The sequence below is a fragment of the Lacerta agilis genome, chromosome 3, assembly GCF_009819535.1.
Source record: "Lacerta agilis isolate rLacAgi1 chromosome 3, rLacAgi1.pri, whole genome shotgun sequence".
Taxonomy (NCBI): Eukaryota; Metazoa; Chordata; class Lepidosauria; order Squamata; family Lacertidae; genus Lacerta; species Lacerta agilis.
Window position 1 is genome coordinate 58,552,533 of NC_046314.1, and position 24,632 is coordinate 58,577,164.

General features: G+C 42.4%; 1 protein-coding gene across 1 annotated transcript; it reads right to left on the reverse strand.

Annotated features, from left to right (window-relative positions):
- On the reverse strand, positions 1 to 15,306 carry IFNGR1 (interferon gamma receptor 1). The gene is made up of 7 exons (XM_033143870.1): positions 15,182 to 15,306; positions 9,735 to 9,852; positions 9,423 to 9,592; positions 6,481 to 6,650; positions 3,770 to 3,944; positions 2,345 to 2,463; positions 1 to 1,113 (listed from the first exon to the last, which is right to left on the reverse strand). Exons 1-7 carry the CDS (start codon positions 15,267 to 15,269, stop codon positions 652 to 654), a joined length of 1,302 nt encoding a protein of 433 aa, XP_032999761.1. The 5' UTR covers positions 15,270 to 15,306; the 3' UTR covers positions 1 to 651.
- Positions 15,307 to 24,632: the final 9,326 nt, after the last annotated feature.

A 24,632-nucleotide genomic window follows, 5' to 3' on the forward strand; every position in this document is an offset into this window, starting at 1 on the left:
TGGTGGGAAGGGTACAATTTAATGCTTGAGGATATTTATGGAAACTTATTTATCTGTATCTGTATAGCTGTTATTAGAAAAGTTAGCTGAAGCCCTTCTCTAGAACAGTGTGTGTGTGTAGTTGTACGGTTAAACTAAGTCTTTGGTTATAATAAAACAGTCAGGTCTTCTTTGAAGTAAGAGATTCAGCATGGCTTACTCTTAAGTATGTGAGTGTTAGCTTGCAACATACTTTTTTTTAGGATCGGGAAATCATAGTTTCAAATTTCACATCATAAATCATAAACACATATATTATGGGAAGTAAAAAATTGCAGTAAGTGGTTCATCTAGGTCTGAATGCTGTTTTCAGTTAGTTGGCCAAGCAGATGCCTACAGGAAGCACACAACCAGGGCCTGAAACACAGCAGCATTTCACATCCTGAGGTTTCCTGCATCCAGTATTCAAAAAAGCATACTGCCTCCCACAGTGGGGGTAGCAAGAGATTATTATTCTTGCCTCACAGGGGGTTGGACTAGTTGACCCTTCGGGTCCATTCCAACTCTACAGTTCTTCAAATTCATAGCAGAATACTTCAAAGTGCTTATAAACCTTTACAATGGATATTTGTGATAGTCAAAAGTAATTGCTTCTCTCTCTCTTTCACAATGTTATCTGATTGAGAAATGGATCTCTTGGGCTTCTGGTGTGTCACTGGAACTCTGTGCATTCAGCCTTTCTTCCACATCAGGAGGAAGCCAACGATGCCTGTCATAGCCAGAAATGTTTCTGCAGCTATCTGGGAGTGTGGGTTGTTCCACATCTGCATTGGGAAGATCCAGATTTGGAACACTGCTGCACATCTCTTCTTGGCCACTGAGATCTCTAATATAATTTTCATTCTCTTCGGCACTTTGTTCACCTTCAGATATTTCCACAATAATGCCTTCATGGAGACTTGAAGTTCTCCGAGAGTGAAGTGTATCTGCTTCTTGGTCAGAGTCACTGAGGCCAGTGGCCTCTCCTGAGGGATCCGACTCTGGCTTAATGTCTGGTTCAGTTATAAGAGCAGCATGTCTGTCTTCTGGTTTGGGGTCAAAGTTGACTGGGTTCATGTTTCTTACCACAGCAGCCTTAAGAAATGTAAAAGGAAATGAAAAAAATTAGTGGCAAGTTATTTTCCTTGGAAACAAAAGATAACACACAGCCCGTTTCTCATCTGTTTTAGCATACATGGGTTCATGAGTGCATCAGTTTGCTCATCTTCCAGCTTCTTCCCTGTCCTTCATTTCATTTCATTTCACTTTTAATTTTTATACCACCTTTCTATAATGCTATGCACAAGGCAGTTTACAAGCTGAAGAAAGAGCAAAATAAAATAATCTGGTCCAACACAAATAAGTCATAATAAAATATGTGATAAATTTGTCATACAGCTCCCATGTTTAGTTATAGCCCTATAAAAATTGTAAGTGGAGTAAGGAAGTCCAAGTAATCCATAAGCTTATTGAAAGATGGGAGTTCATAAATCCCTGGAATATGAGATTTCAAGATAATATACTCAATCTTATGTTTTGCTTAAATTGATATGATGCATTGTAATCTTTTATTCATCATTTGAACATAAACGTATATTTGGATATTTAAAACAAAAAAGTCGGACAAATGCCATAAAATCAATTGTGAGAAATTAAAATGGCCGCCACACCAGTTAATCTAGCTTTTGACTACTACTACTGCCAGGTTGTGTCAGGCAGCACAGGGACCAAGATATGCACAGGGCCCCATGTGGCTGAACTTGCTGGCAGCATTTCTAATCTCACCACAATACAGTACTACGCCATGGACACTGCATTCTGGAGACCGTGCCTACTATCTAGTATTCACTCCGGCCCGACATTTTTGTCTGTGCTGCGCTAAAGCGTTTTATGCCAGCAGCGGAAGGTTTTTCTTCAGCTCTGGGCCTGAACAGCAGAGGTTATTAGGAAGAAAGCAGTCCTCGCTTACCCCAGGCATAGACAAACTCGGCCCTCCAGATGTTTTTGGACTACAACTCCCATCATCCCTAGCTAACAGGACCAGTGGTCAGGGATGATGGGAGTTGTAGTCCAAAAACATCTGGAGGGATGAGTTTGCCTATGCCTGGCTTACTTGATGTGTTCTACCAATGCTGCATAGTGCACAATATTATAATTGTGTATGACTGTATTTTGAAAACTTTTGCAACCCTCTTTGGGAGTCTCTTGAAGCTATAAAGCAGCATGTAAGTTTTCTAAGAGTACCAACAAAATAAAATTTGAGTCTGTTAGCTATTAAGACATGATATATGAAGAAAAGAGCTTTAGGCTTCTACAGAGAACTTACCAGAGACTTAGGAAGTTTAATTGTTCTCTGTTTCTTACTGAACCATCTGTAAATTCCTGCTAAGATTCCCACCAAAAGAAGAAATCCAAGAACACCTACAGTTATAGGCACTGTTAAATCTACAAAATTAAACAGACAGACATTTGATACAGTAACAAGGCATTGGGTCTAATACTATTAATTCACACATATATGTATGCTACACATTTGAAAGTAGTACAGATATTTTTCAGAAAATTAACAGGTCCTTTCTTGGCAGTGCAGAGCTATTTATAAAACAGCCTGGAGCACAATCTGGATACATGACGGACGGATGAAAAAACCAAAAGTGTGGCTTCTGATTGGCTGCTGGAAGCTCCTGATGCCAATAAGAAGCTGCGGAAGCCCTGTCAGACGTTCAGGTTCCAAAAGAACATTAAAAAACCGGAAGAGTCACTTCTAGGTTTTGATCGTTCGGGAGCCAAAACGTCCAAGAACTAGGCTGTTCGAAAACCAAGGTATGACTGTATAGCATTTCTAGCTTGAGATGGACAGTCTTCCCTCAGTAGGGAGTTCTACTGGGTGTGGGTGGGAGAATGATTCTGAAGAAGCTACACTGACATCATAGGTTCTCTCTCACAAATTAGGAACCAGGAAGCTGCATTTTGAAACACAGAACTTCCTGGGTGTGTTTGTGGGCCGTCCCATAGCTGCAGCAGTTGAACAGCTGGAGGTTATAAAGATGTAGCAGTCAGAAAAAGCTGAAATGGCACCTGTGAATCTAGACAGAATGGCAACTGTGCAAGTACAGTCGACTTGCAACTTACACACACTTAATTTGCACGATCGCAGCTTTATGCACCTGGTGGCTGGTCACCCGTGATCACACAAATGCACACAAAGCAGAGAACTGAAAAGCGCTGGCGCAGAAAGCACCTTTAAGCCTTGCTTACTGGGTTCCGAGAGGCTCCTGACACCTTGCGTTGCAGGCAAGACCTTCACAGTGTGCCAGCACTGGAAAGGTAGGGATGGTCAGGTGGGAGTGATTCCAGGATTGTTTTAGCTACACACAGTTTTGACTATATGTACAATCTCCAAACCTAGCCCCCGTGCAAGTTGTGATCCCCCTCTGCTCCAAATTATGAAGCTGAGTGACCACGGTAACCAATGAATTCAGTGGTGGTTACTTCTAAGTAAAGGAGGAAAGAGGCAGTTTTTTTGCAAAGATGTGGAGGCTGCATTCTACCCCCACCCAGTCAATCATGTGACATCACAATGATGGCAGATAACTAAGGGGCTTGCCAACCTGTCCAATTTGGTTTATGAGGCAGATTTTGTTAAGACTGTGGCCCATGGAGCTGTAAAGGTTCTCTACTCCCATCTGTATGATCCTCTGCTCTGCAGATTATGAGGCTTTCAAAACTATGAAGAATTAACTTAATTTACCTGATGAGTGTTTAGGAGAAATGCCAATACATCTCTCTTCAGATTCTTCACTCTGAATGGCAAACTCTTCTGAAAATCCTTGAACTGAAACACAATACAAGCTTTCCGAATAATTAACTTGAATTTTTATGGTACATGCTGTGTCGTTACATTCCTCTGCCTCAAATTCTTGACGCTGTAAAAAAACAAAACTTTTTTTAAAAAAACAAGTTACATTTGTTTATGTAAATACAATATATGCAAGGAAACAGGAAGGGGTCTGCCAGCTGATTTAAACTCTGCCTACTAACAACCTAATTTGCTACTGAAGATTTGCAGAGTGGAAAAAAGCCTTTTTTACGGGTTCCATGATAACAACCAGATTCTTCTTTTACAATTAGTCAGATTATCCATCTCTGTTTCCCCACTGCATGATTTATACTGCATGTGGTTTACTTCCCTGTTCCTAATATGATGCAATCAATCTTCTCATTTCCCTCTTCCCTCTGTCCTCCGCTCCACCTCCATTCCTACTTCGTGTCAGTGGTGTTTCACCTAATCAGGGTCCTTGTCCACATTCTTCCTTTCTAACCTCATTGCTATTTCAATACGCAGCATCCCTCTTTGTGCTCTTAAAAGCCACTGGGTTTTTTTTGCTTAACAAAACCATGTTATTGTTTCTCATAAACTCTCTTCTCTTTTACTGAAACACTGATTTAGCCTCACAGTGTTAGAACAAGAGACTTGTGGTATCTTTAAATCAATGACCAACATATTATTGGGCATATACCTAGATACATGAAGATACATATTGGGATTCCGCTTCCCCCCCCATTGTTTCAAATGAAATAACTAAGAAATATATATCAAACTTATAGCTCCTCATCTTTACCCCTTCCCTCCTCTTAAGTCTAGTTCCATTATTACTGTCTCTTTTAAAAAAAAGTCTATTAAAAAAGAGACAGAAATTCCTGTCTTCTTTACCATTACATTATCCTGACTTTGCATTTGTTGAATATTTCCAAATTTCATTCAGTTCTTTCTCCTCCTACAATGAAAACATTGGTTTACGCTGATTTTATGCTGCCTCTATTACTGAAAGCATCAAGCTTGCCTAATCCCCTCCCCAGGCATGCTTAATTCTCTTCTCCAGCCTCTATCTTGAGTTCTCAAATCTGCTACTCATCTTGCCCATCCTGCCTCCTGGGCTGACCACTTCTGTCTTCTTTACTGGCTCCCCTTTCATTATGACATTCATTTCAAACTTGCTCTTTGCTTTTAAGTGCCTGCATTCTCTTGTCCTCGTTTTGTCTTTTCTCTCACAATGTGGCCCTCCCTGTTCCCAACATTTTGCTAGCACTCTCTTCCTCACCAAGTCCCTTTCTTCCTCTGCTTCCCCCCATTTCCATTCTTTAGTGCTCGTTGTTCTAATCCAGAGGGACGCGGGTGGCGCTGTGGTCTAAACCACTGAGACTAGGGCTTGTTGATTGGAAGGTCGGTGGTTCGAATCCCCGCGATGGGGTGAGCTCCCGTTACTCGGTCCCAGCTCCTGCCAACCTAGCAGTTCTAAAGCACGTCAAAGTGCAAGTAGATAAATAGGTTACCGCTCCGGCAGGAAGGTAAATGGTGTTTCTGTGCAGTGCTCTGGTTCACCAGAAGTGGCTTAGTCATGCTGGCCACATGACCTGGAAGCTGTCTGCGGACAAACACCGGCTCCCTCGGCCTATGGAGCAAGATCAGCGTGGAGCACCAGAGTCGTCCGCGACTGGACCTAACGATCAGGGGTACCTTTACCATAACTTTTATTCTAATCCAAGGTGGAAGCACTGCCCCAGGTTCTCAGATGGCAATATGCAGCTGGGTCCTACATAATTTTCACAAATGTCTTCCTCCCTGGTGATTTCTTCTCTTAAACTGTAAGGTAGGTGTGTGTGGGGTGGGGTGGGGGTAAATTACTACCTTATTTTAAAAGGCACTATGTACTATTGTTACTGCTGTAGCAAAATTAAACCAGCAGTACTCCAAGAGATAAAGCTTTGTTTGTTTTAAAAAAATGTGGAAACTGAAACTTTAACTGTACCCTAATGTACACAATACTTAGAAACCTGTTTAACGTAAATTGTTATCAATGTATTGTTTTCAATTGTCTCGCTGTGATGAGTAGCACGTTGAACAGTCTTAGGGCACATGAGATTGTCCATTAAAAGCTCTATGGAGTACTCCTGATTCAGAGACATACACATAGATTCTGAACACAGTAACAGGAATGCCTTGGGTAAAGAATTCCATCTGTCAATTGCAAAACTGTCAGTGCTTCAGCATAAATGAACAGGTCAGTCATGTGAATTTGTGTCGTTGAGGTTTGCAGCACTTATCAAAAATAAATCTAGCCAACTATGCCCTTAAGGGGAAATAGTGCTATCAGCGGTACACTTGTAGATTGAGAGAAGCAAGCACACACTTTGAAAGAAACACATTACCCCCCCCCCCAGGCCTTTACCTTCCCCATGCTATTATCAATAAGAAAAGCAGGATGTCCCTTCACAGCTCAAGAATATGAAACAGGAAACAGGAAACAAAGCACACCCAGAAGTCCAGCCATTACACAACTTCCAGTTTCCTAAAAAATGTATGGAATATACTTCATCAGAACTATGCTGAAATTGTTCTCTGAGCATCACATCAAAAACAGCCTCTGCATTAGGGATAGAAGTTGATAGTCTTAAATATACCTCTTTTGGGTCTCCTTTTTCCCAAAGGAACACTCTGGAGGTGAAGTCTGTGATGTTTGCCCTTAAAGTAAGTGGGAACTTGTTGCCATATGGAGTGAGAGGAACTTCAGTATCAACTATTATTTCAAGATTCTCAACGTAGATATTAAATTTTGGTGGTGCTATTCGGCCTGAAACAGTTAAATTTTTCCTATTAATATCAAACAGTCCACAGTACTGCAATTCAAGAAAGTTAGCTACAGACAACTTTAAACATTTATCAGCGTGATTGAAGCAGTATGGGTGAATCATCAGATCTTTTCTGGGGAACAACTTGTAGACAGAATGCAACCCTCAGCCCATTTGTATTGGCTAAAATTCTATTGTATGTAGGGATCAGGCTGCCTGGGCCATGCCACCCTCTTAATACACCTCAAAGTGTTGTGCTGCAAGAATAACAACTATACTTTTTTTTAACTCTGTGAAGTACTACAGAAGTAATTAAAATGATAATCAATAGAGAGAATCAACAACTCATGAAGATATTCAGTATGGAAATCTTGAAGCTATTCCTCATGAATCATAATAGGAGCATTAACAAAGCCATTTTAATAGGAAACATGTACTATTTGTCATGGGACGCGGGTGGCACTGTGGTCTAAACCACAGAGCCTAGGACTTGCCGATCAGAAGGTCGGCGGTTCGAATCCCCACGACGGGGTGAGCTCCCGTTGCTCGGTCCCTGCTCCTGCCCACCTAGCAGTTCGAAAGCACGTCAAAGTTCAAGTAGATAAATAGGTCCGATCTGGCAGGAAGGTAAACAGAGTTTCTGTACGCTGCTCTGGTTCGCCAGAAGTGGCTTAGTCATGCTAGCCACATGACTCAGAAGCTGTATGCCGGCTCCCTCGGCCAGTAAAGCGAGATGAGCGCTGCAAACCCCAGAGTCGTCCGCGACTGGACCTAACGGCCAGGAGTCCCTTTACCGTTACTATTTGTCATAGGCTGCTCACCTGTGCTACACAAATCTCCCCTTTAGGGCTGGGCGATATCAACTTTTCGACATCATGGTGTATCGCCAGCCAAACACCATGAGGTTTGGTGATATACCATGATGTTGAAAAAACAAGATGCACTGGCGAGAGCTGAGGCGGTTTCACCCAGGCTTACAGACTGGGACAACGCAGCTTGTTTGTGTTGCTCAGCTGAGGAGAGAGGGTTGCTGCTCCCCACAGCGAGCAGTTAAAGCAGCCCCGATGCTCTTGCCATTCATGTGCGAGCGGCGAGAGCACCAGGGCTGTCTCAGATGGGGGGGGTGTTCCCTCCCCACAGCTGAGATAGCCCCGATGTTCTCGCTGCTTGTTCAGGGAGTGGCAACTGCGCTCCCCTCAGCTGAGCAGTTTCAGAGCCTCCACCCCACCACTGGCTTGCAGGAGACAGTGCCAGGCTGGAGGCTCCTTTAACTGCTCAACTGAGGCAAGGGCAGCTGCACACTCCTCAGTTGAGCAGTCTAAAGATGCAGAGGGAGAAGCAAGCTGTATCGCCGTCTTGCCGTTACAGCTTGTTTCTCCCTCTGTGTTGTATGAGGGCAGATTGGGATTATTATTATTATTATTATTATTATTATTATTATTATTATTATTATTATTATTATTATTTCCAAGTCACCTTGCACTTCCCTTCTTAGCCTCCGAGATTGGGGACTTAAAAGAGGGAGATTTACAAAAGACAGCTGCTCTCCTTTGGAGGCTCAACCTAGAGTGCAGGGACAGGCTTAAAGCCTTTGCAGACGTCTCTTTCAAACAGGTTGTGTGCAACAGCTGCTTCAAAGGGTGCTTTCGGACAATCAGTGCTTTTTTCCAGGGTCCTCAGTATTGGCACATGTGTTGTTGTTGTTGTTAAAAAGTGTAGCACTTACTGTAACAACTTCATGGTGAGTACCGGTACCTATTTCTCTAGGAAAAAAGCACTGGCTTAAATTCTCAATCAGATGAGTGATGATTAAATCCTGCTCCGTGATCTTGCTCCCTGCTGGGAACTTGACAACCAGTGAAGTATTAAACCCTGACTGACTGCCCTTTAGCTGGCATAATCAGTAACAGTTGATGTGTGGCTAGGTGTGGTTTGGGGAAAATTATTAATAATAATAATAATAATAATAATAATAATAATAATAATAATAATACCCACCCTTCCCCTTAAGGTCCCAGGATGGGTTACAACATTAAAACAACATTACAAACAATTTAAAACAATCCACATCCATAAAAATAAGGTGGGTCCTGAAAACACCTGTAGGTGCAGGTGTTTAAACAGTACAATGAAGGTGCAAGGCACACCTGTGTGAGTAGAGAGTTCCACAGCTTAGGGGCCGCCACACAGAATGCCCTCTCCTGCCACCCCTCAAGCCTTAGAACTACCAAGAGGGCCTTTTCTGCTGGTCTCAGAACCATAGAGGGTCTGGAGGGAAGGATACAGTCTTTCAGATATTGGGGGCCTGAGTCGTTTAGGGCTTTAAACACCAATGTGAGCGCACCTTTAATTGGGCCCAGAAACAATGCAACTGTTTTAAAACACGGCTGTATGAGATGTAAATGGAACCCCAGTCAGTAATCAGGTTGCTGCCTTTTGGACCAACTGAAGTTTCTGATTCATCAAGGTTAGCCCCACGTAGAGCATGTTGCAGCAATCCAATCTGGAAATTACCAGAGCATGGAGTATAGCCAGATCACCTTTGTCCAAAAGGAATCATAGCTGGTGAACATGCTAGAGTTGAAAAAAATGCCACCTTAGCCTCCCGTGACCATGTCACATACAGGAGCACCTGCAAACTGCAACCTTGTGGGCTACGTTGAACCCCCATGTGAGCCCTGATTGCCCTGCAGCCTGGAGATTCCCTAACCCCATTGCAAAGGATAGCCCATACTCAAGATCTAGAAGCCTTACATATTTCAATGACAACTTACCATTCTCAAACAAATGATATCGGTCTGAATATGTATAGTCAGATTCATGCAGTCCATTGAGAGCTTTAACCTTCACCCAGAATGTATCACACGACTGATCAACCTTGTGGGTGATATCACAATAGCGTTTTGTTATGTTTACACAGTTATCAACTTCCATGTCACCAACCCTACGTAGAACAAAAGAAAACATTCGAAGTTCATATTCAAATTTATAAAGTGTGATAAAATTGCAAAAAAGTTTATTTTTGTTAATCTGCTGATTCATTAGAAGACAGCACTGAACGAGGTACAAAGTCAAAACAGTCTTACCCATCATAGCACTTGATGTTCACAGTAAAGAGAGTCTTTGAAGACACACTTTTGTAATCCCACCGAACAGAGGTGTTGAAATTATATGAATCTATGACAATATTGCTTGGTGAAGACACTGAAAAGGCAAAGATTATTACTGCTTTGATGCAACTGAATTAAATGAATTTTGAAAACAGCCAACCAAATGACTATTTATAATTATAGCAGAAGGATATAAACAGAACACACCGGGGGTGGGGTGGACAGCAGAATTGCCCTGTTTGTTTCTGCAGCCTCCCGCATGTCACACACATATACATTCCTATACATCTAGGAAATTTCCAACCTTTATGCCTGAAATCTGGATGGAGGGGTTTGCATGTGAGGATGTGGGCATCTATAGCTTATTTTGACCTTATGTCAAATGCATGGAAGCAAAGGAGGTGTGTCCTGCCTGCACTCAGCCCACTTTCTATGCATTTCAGGAGCGTGTCAGTAGGTCTAATGAGGTGATAATTCAACTGAAAATTTCTACAAACATACCAACTGTAGGTCTGTAATTATACTAGCCTTCAAAAATTGTACCACCCTGCATGAACCAAGGTGGAACAGGCAGCTTGATGTTGGTAAGCTACTTCCCTCACTATGAATTAACTACTAAAAACCACTCCAAATTTAAATTATTTACTGTATATGCTTCTCTTTAGTAAGAGAGAGAGAGAGGCTTCTAGAGCACCTTGCAAAAAAAAAAAACAAAAACAGCTGTAAGATCATCCTTACCTCAGACATATGATCTAAAATACATGACCTGAGGAAAAATGGATTTTTTGGGGGACGGGACGGGACGGGACTGGGACCAAACTTAGTTCTTAAAGCTATATTGTACTTTTTAATAGCCTCACTTCCCACCCTAGTTGTTTTTACCTATTTCCTATATTTCAACATTTTCTTCCAATTTCTTCCCACAAAACTTTCTGTACATCATGACAAACCAGGTGTAATTATCCTGTATAATCCTGCTAAGCCACCTGGCCTAGCTACTTCTAGTGTAGTGAGCGAGGCCTTCCTCTTTAAGAGACAGGTCTAGTCTGTGACAGGAACACCCCTCCCCTCTCTTGACGTGGTTTCCTCCATAGCTCAGTGGCAATGGGTTGGCATCTTAGTCTTGCCTGCTATGCTGAGCTGCTGTTCTGTAGTTCACGAACAAATACAACTTCTCCTGAACCCTGCTGCTTCCTGGTATTTGGGCAGACCCCTTGCAGGGTTTTTGCACACAGTGGGTACCCCTGCTAAATCCCACAGGGTGCTTCATCTACAACTGTAAAAAAACAGCCAGGACTTCCTCTTGCACTGGCACCCACAAGTTATGTTTTTACTCATATTGTGCAATGTAGGTGCAACATTTTAAGTTCCAAATGAATGCCTTTGCGTCTTCCATTGGATAAAAGGGAAAATACATTTTACTTAGCTGTAGAGATAATCACCTTTCGTTAAAGCAGGCAACATAATACTTATCTCTATCAGGGAGCCATCTTTTAAACTTTACAGGAACGTAAGCAAAAGGAAGAAAAGGACAGTTCGCTAAGCTGACAATATCCTTTCCAAACTCAGGACAATGCACTATGTGAAGCTAAAAGTTCCTAGCTTTTAGTAAACCACTATTCCTTAGAGGCCTTCCAAACTTGAGTTACACAATTGTTTTCCAGCTACAAGCACACCAGCTGCTAAACGATACTAAGCTTGGGATCTCTAACATATTTACAGAAAATACGCAACTAGAGTTCCAAGTGATTTCCCGAGTGCCTCTTCAAATACTTGTTCCTCATCTGTTCCTCATGCCTTCCTACAGAGCCAAAGGCCACCCTGAACCATAGTCAACTCTTCCGAGCATGTATGTCAAGATGAACATGGCAGCCTATAATTAATGCAAAAGTGGCCATGGTGAGAACAGTTTTAAAAGCTGCTTTCCAAAAGACTACACTATTTTAAATCAGAAGACTACACTGTTTTAAATCATATTTTATCCTTCCTGGTTAAATTCATACAGAATAAAAACTTTTGAGGTATCTTAGAGATGTCACACACAAACACACACAAAAAATCTGACATCATGGCATCACAGTAGAAGTTAGTATTATTTTTTTTAATACAGTATCAAATTTAGTGGGGCCATTGGGGACTCACAAACAACTTTTTGGTGTCAGTGTCACAGGAGACCTATGGAAGCACTCATCAAAAAATAAAAATCTTGACAATTTTTGGAGAGCTCATGGCATCACAGTAGGAAATGCACACGTGTAAAAAACTAACAAACTAAAAGCACATTAAACAACAACAGATGACAAATTTGAGGGTCTTAAAGACCACAAAAAGCTGCTTGGTGGAACAGAGGCAGCCTGTGAGTTAGCTATTCCTGATACAAAGGATGTGTGGAAATCTTACTAGACTGATTCAATAGGTTAACACTAATAACGTATCTTTAGAATTCAGAAGTATTGTGAAAAGAAAGAGTTTACCGGTACATTCATTTCATGGTTCCAGGGCCAGCTGATTAACCTTTATGGACAAGTTGGTTTAGCAGCCTAGTATGCTTAAGGGACGCAGGTGGAGCTGTGGGTTAAACCACAGAGCCTAGGGCTTGCCGATCAGAAGGTTGGTGGTTCGAATCCCAAGACAGGGTGAGCTCTCGTTGCTCAGTCCCTGCTCCTGCCAACCTAGCAGTTCAAAAGCACGTCAAAGTGCAAGTAGATAAATATGTACCAGTCTGGCGGGAAGGTAAACGGCGTTTCCGTGCGCTGCTCTGGTTCGCCAGAAGCGGCTTAGTCATGCTGGCCACATGACCTGGAAGTTGTACGCTAGCTTCCTCGGCCAATAAAGTGAGATGAGCGCCACAACCCCAGAGTCGTTCATGACTGGACCTAATGGTCAGGGGTCCCTTTACCTTTACTATGCTTAACTTGCAGAGAGCCAAGATTTATTGATTATCATTGTCTGGATCAACTGTACAACTGCTGAAGGCCCCATATCAATACCGTGTGGTGTGTCCCCCCCCCAGCACAGGTGTAGAGAGCAAAGGTGCACATCTACTCTGCGGCCTCACCCCTGCACACATCCCTATTTAACTATGCTTCAGTCCATGGCCTATCCCTTGATAACATGCACCACCATGAGCAAACAAACCCAGGTGTTACTCTGATTAATCTATAGCTTTGTGCGCCTAATATAGTCTTTACCAGTGTCGTCCCTTCTCTATGTTTTTGGACTACTACTCCCATCAGCCCGAGCCAGAACAACTGTAATAGTTGTGGCTGATGGGAACTGTACAGTGGTATCTCGGGTTAAGTACTTAATTCGTTCCGGCGGTCCGTTCTTAACCTGAAGCGTTCTTAACCTGAAGCACCACTTTAGCTAATGGGACCTCCTGCTGCCGCCGTGCCGCCAGAGCACGATTTCTGTTCTTAAGCGGAGTTCTTAACCTGAAGCGTACTTAACCCAAGGTACCACTGTAGTCTGAATCATTAGGTCAACAAAGGGTGACATAATACCACAATGATATACCTAGTGATTCATACCTAAGCACAATAGCCTTTTGCACGGCCAGTTTGTGAGCAAAAAATCCACAGCAAATACAGTGCTAAAGGCCATATCACAATAAAAATATGCATGGCTGAAATATTTAGGACTTGGGGCATTTGTAAATAAACCAAGTGTAGGTTCACTTTACTTTCTCTCATATTAAGTTAATGACTGCCATTGACTGTAATAACAAAAATAATAGCACTGAAATATATTGCACTGGACACAACATTTGACTTCCATGACTGGCCTTGTCCCAATTTAAGAGTTCTCACTTTAATTAAATTGTATTAATTTGGAACTAATTGGTATTGTATAATTGGGTTATAATTGGAAAACTAATAAAAGAAGCCACTGGTTGTGGCCTTTTGGCAAAGATTTCTCACAATTCAGTCACAGACCCCTTGCAAATTATTGTGTGCTAGTTTGAGTGTGAGCACACAGTTAACATTGGGCACTAACCAGGTCCTTTGTTCTACAATATTTTTTAAATGGATTTATTGTGTGCTTTTATATTGTAAACTGCTGTGATACATGATACCGTGGTAGATAAATACTTTTATTTTTTAAAAAAATACGATGTAGAATCTGCATGAACTGGAAATTTATCACAGAATGCTTCATTGTGGATCAGCACAGCAAAAGGAGATCTTCTGAGTTGTGGAAGATTCTACCTGAAAATTGCCTCACCTATAGAAACAAAAATCCAGGCAACACAGTTGGGCATACAACTCACATGCTATGTGGCATATTTACTGTAACTTAAGTAACCTGAATAGGAAACAAAATAGGAAATTCTTTCCAGTAGCACCTTAGAGACCAACTGAGTTTGTTCTTGGTATGAGCTTTCGTGTGCATGCACACTTCTTCAGATAGTAAGTAAAGCAGTTAAGTAAACTGCTTATGCAATGTTGCTTAACTTTTTATAATAATAATAATAATTTATTATTTATACCCCATCCATCTGGCTGGGTTTCCCCAGCCACTTGGGGCAGCTTCCAGCAAAATATTAAAATAAGTAATCTACTTCCTTGTATGAATAAGCACCAGAGAACCTACTTCTTCTATAATACAATACAGGATGAAAAAAGAAAATCACAAACATTTTCCAAATCACAAAGCCTTACAGAAGAGCCAAGCACAAGCAGGGGGTCTAAAGTCACTTAAAACTCTGTGACCTGGAAGCTGTATATTTGACAATATGTGGGAAGCAAATGCAGTGCTGGCTGGCAAGGCAGATCAACTTAGTACTGTATATTCAGCTGTACGGATTTGAGGCCTCACATTCAGTTCTAACAAACCCTGACTCACTTGAAGCCTAGAATGGGGTTGGGAGGGACATGATGAGTCTTTCTTGTATACCTGATACCAGGGTAGGGTACATGCAGGGCACACACACAAAACGTGGGATATAAAAACGCAATGAATAAATAAATAAATTTGACACGGATAAATAATGTCCCCATATTTTTTTGGCAGCCCATTACAACTGGGCCGATTTGAAAGGTGGGCTTTCCAGTATGTTTCAAAGTGCCCGGTCGACTTTGCAACGAAGATTAGTAACTAGAGACGATGCCTACTTCGAATTACTTAGCGTACGGGACGTGCGGACCGTGTGCGTAAAATCCAAAGAGGGAAGCGTGGAGAAGGCGCGCCGCTGCCAAGACCAGAAGCGAGCAAAAATGACCAGCGATGAACCAACCGAGTTTTGGCATACCGGAAAACTAATTCCGGAAAACAGATCCTAAACCCATAGCCCAGGCCTCTTAATCCAGGAATCCTTAAGAGTCGAATTCGCCGAGCCAGCCGCGCTGAACAATGCGCCAGGCTCCGGCGGCGCCTCGCTTCGGGAGGAGGCCGAACCCGGACCCGTTCCCCTCCCGTGGTACCTTTCTCCGGCAGTGCCAGCGCGCCAGACCCGCCGCGGAAGGCCCACGGCAAGACCGCCAGGGCGATCAGGAGCTCCGCCAGCCCCATTTTCCTCACCCCGAACCACAACAAACCGCGACAGAGCAGAAAGTCTGCCGCCGCCGAACTTCCGCTGCTAGAGCCGCGGCGAGCCGCTCCCTCGGAGAAAGCCCCACCCACCCAGCCGGGCTCCCACGTAGGGGCGGGTGGCTGGAAAGGGACGGCCTCCGGACTTTTCAGCTGGAGAGTCCCTTCTCTGGGGTGAGCAAAACAAAGCTGCAGCTGCCTTTTGTTCTTTCTAAGACAGTACGGTCCCGAGCATCCTCAAGTTCTGCTGGTTCTCACAAGACAGTTGATGTGAGCAACACGTGACCACTTAAAGCAACAGAGCTTATCCAATGCCCCTGCTTGGATCAGCTAAATGTTCAAATTGCTAAAAAGCAATGTATCTAATCTGAAGAACATTTGTTGTGGTTATTTGTTTTGATCTCACAATAGCTAAAGCAAAAGGTCAAACAGTCACCCTTTCTTAAGTTTCCGTGTGTGAGCACAAATCATGCCCAGTCATGGCTACACTAAAATTCTGAATTTCGTGAACGTTCACATTTATCGGCAACCAAACAAAAAAGACAGCCTCAAAATGAAGCGGGAAGTCCCCTCAAAATAAACCAAGAGGTTCTTTCTCCGTTGTCTGAAACTAGAGGAAAAACTACAGGCTCAGATACAGATATGCACAATACAGTTTTAAAGTGAACCAGTTTTGATCTGCTCTTGACTTTCTGTGTGAACCTAGAATTCTTTGCATCGCATCACTCAGTCATAACTTTAACTTCCATCACTGGCTAAAAACACTGAAAGGTGGTAGTGGAAGCAGAATGCTGGACTAGATCATGGACTTCTGTTCTGATTCAGCAGGCTTCTTACCATGTTTTTAAGATTCAAGCAAAAGAGACAAGTGTCTGTTTTGGAGATGCTTGGAATATTAGAGTCCAAAAAAAGGAGGGGAACTTCTCATCCTCAGGCCAGATGTGTTTAACTCTACCCCCCCCCCTCTGAAGCACCACCCTTAAAAAAAATCCCTCATAAAACAGCTAGGCTTTAAAAAATGGTTTGGATTTGCTGCAATGGGGAATTTAATTACCGGTATGCCAAGTCTAACTGCAGCATCGAGGGGAGGGATGTCATAGCTCCGTGTGCTGTGACCACTTTTGAAATTAAAAAAGGTGCTTTAAGTGTTCATGTATTGCTCACATCAACTCTCTTGTGAGAACCAGCAGAACTTGAGGTTGCTTGGTACTGTACTGTATCAGACAGAACAAGAGGATTTCGTGACCTGGTTTTATTGCTATGTCAGTGTACAGCTATAAACACATACTTGCAAAGCTTGTTTTTCCTCATAGCTCCAGTGAGCAGGGTCTCTACAGCCAAAAATTCCAGAGCCTGTCCCCTTACTGGCTCTTAAACTCTGGAAGGTTAGCCACAAAGGAATGTTACATTTATGCTTTTATCAGGGAAGTAGAAATAACTACGCTTATACACACATTCATACTGATCATACCAAGGACACTGTGGAGCTTCATTTGTTTGAAGCAAATGCCTTGGTTTTTTTCAAAGTCACCACAGCACAGGAAATACTGACCTCATAGTTAAAAAGTGTTAACCTCACCTATTTCACTTTCCCAGTGGTTTTAACAGTTATAATAAATGTCTACTCCAATTTCAGATTACATCCCTTACTGCGGGGGAGGCCTCCAGCTGTTTCCACACCACAGCTCCCATTAGCCCTGACCATTGGCCATGTTTACTGGAGCTAAGCGAAACTGGAGTCCAACAACATCTGGAGTGGGAGACCCTAGCAGGATGATTTGGTATGAAATTGTGAATATACTATAAAGAATTTTAAATTTTGAAGTAAGATTCATTGTAGCATGAGTGGGTATAGGCTTGTACAATGTGGCTCCTTCCTCTCTTCCCCCCTGTAGCACCCCAAAATCCAGAGTAGATTTTGGGTCCATGTGATGATCTGTAAGGAGAAGAGAAATGGGAAGTCCTGTTGCACCTGCATATTTCCATTGTGCAAGTGGGTGGATCTTGGATGTGTCCCTTCAGTTCCTGGATAGATTAACTATGCTGCTCAACACTGCCTTGCCCCCGTGACTGAGAGAACCTGCACGGTATGCAGTGCTGACGTCATGCGCACACACCACTCAATGTGATGGTGTCACTCACGCACGCCACTCAACGGGCTGCTGTGGGATTTTGAGGGGTCTGACCACCCCCTTGAAAATTTGGGGGGCCGTCAGACCCCTGCCCCCCAGGTGGCGCCCCTGCTGCTGCTGCATTGACTCGTGAATTGCCTTGCACATTACTTGCTCAAGGCTGATGCCACTGAACTCTGTGAGAAGCAGGCTGATTTGTACATTCACTCTAGCATGCTTCTGTTTGCATTTTCACAATGTATGTGATGCTGACACCTTTTACTTATTTATTTACTTATTTATAAAAGTATTTATATATCATCAACTCATATATAGTATCAAAGCGGCATAAAACAATAATATATATATAATAAAACATTAAATATCATAAAAACAATACAAAATAATCATTAAAATGATTAATCAACACAGTTTAAACCAGGCATAGGCAAACTCGGCCCTCCAGATGTTTTGGGACTACAACTCCCATCATCTATATCTAACAGGAGCAGTGGTCAGGGATGATGGGAGTTGTAGTCTCAAAACATCTGGAGGGCCGAGTTTGCCTATGCCTGGTTTAAACAGCTGCATAGGCCTGTTGGCATAAAATGTTCTTCAGGAGTCAATAGCAAGGACAGAAGCAGTTTTAGGGTAGGAAGACCAGTTTGGCCACACTGGGCGCCAGTGATGTGGGGTGCACTGCAACAATGATGTAGAATGGTGTGCTAGAGACAGGGGGGGGGCTGGTGCCGAATTTTGGTGTCTGCTGAAATTTGAGAGCCAAAATTTCAAGGGCAAGGATGAGCAAGGATGCCTACCAAATCTCTGCTGGAAGAGTGTGGAACCAGTGGCACTAAATGACCATCTTTTGGGCTTCTGTAACATAGAAGACAGCTAACAACACTCCTCTGGATAACCTCCGTGACTGAGGTTGGATATTAGGGCTCAAATGGTCTTTAAGGTACCCTGGACTCAAGTTGTTCAGGACTTTGTACAATAGCACAAGAACCTTGAATCTGACCTGGTGCCATATGAGTAAACCAGTGCAGATGTCTCAGCAGATGTGTCACATGCTGTTGACCGTCTAGCCACTGAAGTCAGCTACTGAATTTCCTACTAGCTAGAGCTTCTGAACCAGGCCTAATGGCAGCCCCACATATAGTACATTACAGTAATCCAGTCTCATACCAATGCATGGAGTACAGTGGCCAGGTTATCTGATACGCACCAGCTGAAGCGGGAAAAAGCACTCCCAGCCACACCGGTTGCTTGGATATCTAATGAAATAGATGTATCCAGAAGTATCCCCAAGCTACACACCTGTTCCTTTAGAAATTTAACCCCATCCAGATCAGGCAATTGTGAATCTTCTAGACATGGGAACCACCTACTCACAGAACCTCCATCTTCCCAGGATTCACACTCCATTTATTGACCCCCATTCAGTCCGTCACTGCATTCAGACACTGATTCAGGGCTTGCACCAACACTGATTCAGCTGTTAGGGAGAAATAGAGCTGCATGTCCTAAATTCCTAACCACTTCTCACAGTGGCTTGATATAGATGTTAAATTGCATTGTGGACAAAAGAGTGTCATGCAGAACCCTAGAGCACAGACAAGTACTAGGGGGCCACAGAACACTTGTCCAATCAGGGTTGGCCTTAGGGATGGGTGAACTGGGCTGCCAAGCTTGAGACCCGTGGCTTTTTAAAATGTACTGTTCACAGTAAGCTAGGGTGGCAAAAAGCAAGTGGCACACATGTGGTGCACTTATACTGGACCAGCCACACATCGTCCCATTATTAGCTGTTCTTCAACGCTTCCCAAGTATTGCTGTAGTATTACTATTGTGCTAGGCCCTACAGTGCATGAAAAGTGGGACATGAACAGTTCCCTGGAACATTTAGAGACCGCTTTTAGATGACTGTGATCAGGCAGTATACAAATTGCTGAAGTACGCAAATAAATACATTTGTGGCATGAAAAGTTACAGGATTTCGGCAGGAAGTTGGCATACACCAGCTGGTGACAAAGCAGGCCAGAAGCTTTTGCAGGGGCAAACAGTATTGAAATTGGGATCGTGTATAACCGCTCCAATACCATCATGAGCACAAATAATCATGAATGCATAACAAATAGGATGTCTGGAGGAGTCCTAAATGTTGCAATCGGTTCCCCAGTGTACTGAGCTCCACAGGAAGAACCATTCAGGGGCAGTTAATTAATGCAAATCCCCATGTGTCTCTCCATAAGGAGAGCAGGGAGGATTATCATACTGTCATGTACACTAGCAATTTGTGTGCAAACTGCTTGGTGGAAGATTTCCCTGCCAAAATGGACTGCCAGGCTTCAAGCCACTGCCAATTTTGTGAAAGGCATAGAGGAAATAAGGTGTCTGGAATTAGTTACACCACTCTCAAATATGAATGTGCTTGGTGCTCTTTGTTGATGCATGTTTGCATCAAGAGGCATTGCCTGTGCAGCCCCCAAGTACTGAGTGGTGTGGGCCCACCCAAATAGCCCAGCAAGATAATACAAAACTAACAATAAAGTAAGTTTAAGGGTAGACAATTAACATAATAAAGACAACTAGCATAATAACTGGACCCAAAACAAAATATTGCAGTGTGGAGTGTTCCTGTTCAAGAAGGGTTCCTGCCCGCCAGCCATACCCTTTCTTAGGATATTCAATTCCATTTCCCATCTCCTCAGTTCTCCCAATCCCACCTCTCAGCATTTTGCAGTCACTGGGCAAGCCTAGACCTCACTGAGCCGTTGGGTGGATCCTTGCTGCATTTAGGGGTTGCTTTCCTGAAGGTTCTTTTTATGTACTTTGGGATGGTTTCCCCAAACCTATTGTTGCCTCCCCTGTGCATAAGTAGTGTCATTTTAGCTTGAGAAGGACCCACAGCGAATGAGTTCACTATTGTTGTTGTTCAGTCGTTCAGTCGTGTCCGACTCTTCGTGACCCCATGGACCAGAGCACGCCAGGCATGCCTATCCTTCACTGCCTCTCCCAGTTTGGCCAAACTCATGCTAGTCGCTTCGAGAACACTGTCCAACCATCTCATCCTCTGTCGTCTCCTTCTCCTTGTGCCCTCCATCTTTCCCAGCATCAGGGTCTTTTCTAGGGAGTCTTCTCTTCTCATGAGGTGGCCAAAGTACTGGAGCCTCAACTTCAGGATCTGTCCTTCTAGTGAGCACTCAGGGCTGATTTCTTTAAGGATGGATAGGTTTGATCTTTTTGCAGTCCATGAGACTCTCAAGAGTCTCCTCCAGCACCATAATTCAAAAGCATCATTTCTTCGGTGATCAGCCTTCTTTATGGTCCAGCTCTCACTTCCGTACATTACTACTGGGAAAACCATAGCTTTAACTATACGGACCTTTGTCGGCAAGGTGATGTCTCTGCTTTTTAAGATGCTGTCTAGGTTTGTCATTGCTTTCCTCCCAAGAGGCAGGCGTCTTTTAATTTCGTGACTGCTGTCACCATCTGCAGTGATCATAGAGCCCAAGAAAGTAAAATCACTATTACCAAGCAGCATCTTTTGTGTGTGTGTGTGCAGGATCTAATCTTGTTTCCATATGCAGATTGCCCTCACCCTATCAGAGTGTCTACAAACATACAGAGAGGATTTCTGAATATAAGTTAAATCATATAATCATTTTTTTTTGTTGGGTTGAGGTTTCCTTTGGAAATCTGTTTGTTTTCTAAGGTACTGTACTTACTAAGGAAATCCACTTGGAGTCACTCTAACACAGCAACCAGCTCGAGTCTGATTTTTCACCAGCTATCTGTAATGTATAACATGAAGACCTTGCCAAAAAAAAGTATGGTCTCCATGCTGATAATGTCTACAAATCTGCATACATTCATTTGATGTCATGAAATGTTTAACTGGAAATTACACAGAAAAGAGAAACACTCATATTTTATGATTAGTAATGAAACCAAGCCACATTAGGCTGTACTTATCTCCCCCCCCCCCCAAAAAAACCCTCCAAAAACTGTAAGGCTATTTTTAATTATTTTGGCAGGCTTTTATGGGAATCTGAAGGTCATATGCTGTTTTCATGTTATCAATATATATCGTAATATGGAATCACTTCTTATTTTTGATACTGTGATTTGGTTTTCTTGATAGATTTTATTGTTTTGGAAGTCAATTTGCAAGTCAGGCAAATTGTGAATAATAGTGTGGCATCATAGAAATGATCTGGTTTTCAGCTCAAATTCTTTATGTGTCTACTCAGAATTAAGACCCATTGAATTAACTTCCAACTAACTGGATCTATATCTAAAGCTGCAATCCTATTCCCATTTGCCTGGAAGCAAACCCAGGTGAATTCAGTGGGCTTACTTCTGAGTAGGCATGCAGAGGTGTGCGCTGTTGTTGAGAGATGAAATCCCCCCCCCCCCGGCACTGGCTTTCTTATCGGATGCATGAACAGTGGTGCTATTTCTTTGCTTGTGGTATATCATTCAGTTGAAGCAGTTGATAACATAACAAATACGAAACATTTTGCAATATTCTCGTTTTCAGAAATGTTCAGTATAAAAATATTAGATAATAAGTCTTAAGGTACCTGATAAAAAGCAGTATTTCCTGTTGTGATGTTTTACATGTGGCATTTAGTGTTTCAACGGAATATTTAAGCATGAGACATAACAAGATGGAAGAAGGAGCTTTAACTTGGAGGGTATAAAGAATGAGAGTAAATCCTTGCGTTGGATCTCATACAGGTATCTCAATCCTAGTAGACTCTGACGTCTTCCAGAGCAGCTGTCCAAACTTCTTCTTTTTAAAAAAAGTAATGGAATAGCTAGACCAATGGCTTAATGTTCAGTTTTTAAATATATATTTTATATGATTGCATTCATTCTCTCTCACATATCAGGAAACTTCGAAAAACCATAACGTTATAGGACTCTTCTTATAGGGAATTAGATTACCATTCACCTGATTCAGCAGCTGGGGTAAACAATCCCCAAAGAAAATGGATATCCTTGTTGCCGAGGGACGTGGAGAGGAATTGATATCTGTGAAAAGATTGCCAGTTTGCAATTATTAAAGCAAAACAAAGCAGGCACTACAGTGCTGGAGATGGAGAGCCCAGATCCTAGAACTATTTCCAGAGGAGGGAACATCCGTCCATTCATTGAAAAGTTAGGGCAGGCAGTAAGAGCAGGCATAACTTTTTCAGTCTTTGTTTTTCTTAATAAAACATTGCTTGACTGGCTGCTGCATTGGAATGGTGCAGTGGCGGGTGTGCAGCCTCAAAAGAAGCCAAATTTAAAATAAAATGTTTACAAAATGGGATGATGTCACAAGTCTGTTGCTTATCACAGTGATGTTAGTAGGTGCCACTAGCCAGGAGGTGCTCATTGCACCCATATAATCACATTCCTCCAAACGGTAGACCCCAAACAGTAAAACTGCATTTTTTTCACATTGGCAGATTCTTCTTGTTTGAGACCTGGGAAAATGTGGTTGCTGAACCACAGAACGCTTCCTTGAGAGAAAGACTTTCGAATCTCCCCTCCCAAATTACTCAGTTAATCAAGTAGCAACTGTACATTAGTTATACAATGAAAAGAGTGTTTGCAAAAGCCCTAATGTATCTACTCCAAAAGGTGCAGAAGCATGCCCTATCCTGAGATGTCTGAAACAAAATATAGATTTGAAACAGAGGTAGTTGAAGCATTGTGGAGCTACCAGATTGATTGAATAGTTTTATCTCTGCATTTTGTCAGTAATAGTTATTGGTGTCGATAAATAAATGGATATTATAATAGTTTTTTTTATTGCAGGATGGGAAGATCACATATAGTAAATCAAGTACCGTATATACTCGAGTATAAGCCGACCCGAATATAAGCCGAGGCACCTAATTTTCCCACAAAAACCTGGGAAAGTTTATTGACTCGTGTATAAGCCGGTTCACCTTTGCTGCTGTGGAGGAGGAGGAACAAGCAGCCCGAAAGCAGCCCTTTGCCGCTGTGGAGCTCACCCCGTCACGGGGATTCGAACCACCATTCTTCTGATCGGCAAGCCCTAGGGCTCTGTGGTTTAACCCACAGCGCAATGTTCCCTTGTGTTATACAGAGAAGGCTGGGATCCTGTCCTGTTTAAGCAGGAGCCAGGGAAAGTGAGCACCTGTGGGGTTTTAATACTTCCTTAACTGATAGGCTTTCTGTCTTCTGGGGTCTAAAGTTTGCATTTATGTGAGCAGTTCAGGAATGGAACAAGCTGCCTGGGGAGAGTAAAGAACTGCCATTCTTGTACACTTCTTAAGGAATGGTTGACTGGGGTGAGTGGGCGACAGCGGCACGAGTGGAGAGAAAGGGCTTCTTTCTCACCACCCCCACCGCCTGCCTCACTCGAGTATAAGCCGAGGGCAGCTTTTTCAGCACAAAAAATGTGCTGAAAAACTAGGCTTATACTCAAGTATATATGGTATTTACTATATGTTCCAGTCAAGAACACTGTAAGAAAATGTGTAAACTGTTATGCGTCCACTTTGATCAGCCTGGCTTTGATGATTTCAAAAGCGAAGCTCCCTATGTTTCTTTCTTTTGTTTTCTATCTTAAATATGGGCAGTGAGCAATATGGTACTTGATGAGTTCATGAGAAATTTTCCCTATGCAAAAAAATAATAATACTTCCAGTACTCTGCTTGCTGTTTTTTCTTTCACTTTTCATTCTGCCATTTTAAAATAAAATATAATGTATACCATGTTACTGCATTCAACCGTGTTACTTGCATTTTTAACAAATGCTTTCCGATGTTGACATTAAGATCTCGAGTCACACTTTTCTCAGTATAACTGTATATTTATATTCCATTGAATCTTAAATTGGGAAGAAAATTACATCCAGCCACTTTTGTGACCTACTGGAGTAATATTGAACTAATTTATAATGTTAAGCAACCCTGCTCCTTTCTGCAATGTGAAATGCCTTTAAAATACTTAAAAATAAAAATAAAAATTGGCAGCCTGTGGGAAACTAGCACCCTAAATAAAATGTCAACTTTTTGTGATGTTTACGCAATTATCCTTAAACTAGTGTTGAACTGTACTGAAAAGCTATACAGAAGATTGAATGTTCTGATGTTGATGAGCCATGAACTTTGTATATAAATTTAAACTGAAAAATGATTGCAGTAACATCATTCAAAAGAACATTTAATGGCTATTTTTAAGAAATCCCTAACAGTGGGTCTGGCA

Bases quoted from the DNA above. Each gene is read 5' to 3' on its own strand.
- IFNGR1 (XM_033143870.1), bottom strand. From the start codon at position 15,269: ATGGGGCTGGCGGAGCTCCTGATCGCCCTGGCGGTCTTGCCGTGGGCC. The intron at 9,853-15,181 runs GTACCACGGGAG...TTGCCTTTTCAG, and splicing joins GCTGGCACTGCCGGAGAAAG to TGTCTTCACCAAGCAATATT. The intron at 9,593-9,734 runs GTAAGACTGTTT...TGTTCTACGTAG, and splicing joins AACATCAAGTGCTATGATGG to GGTTGGTGACATGGAAGTTG.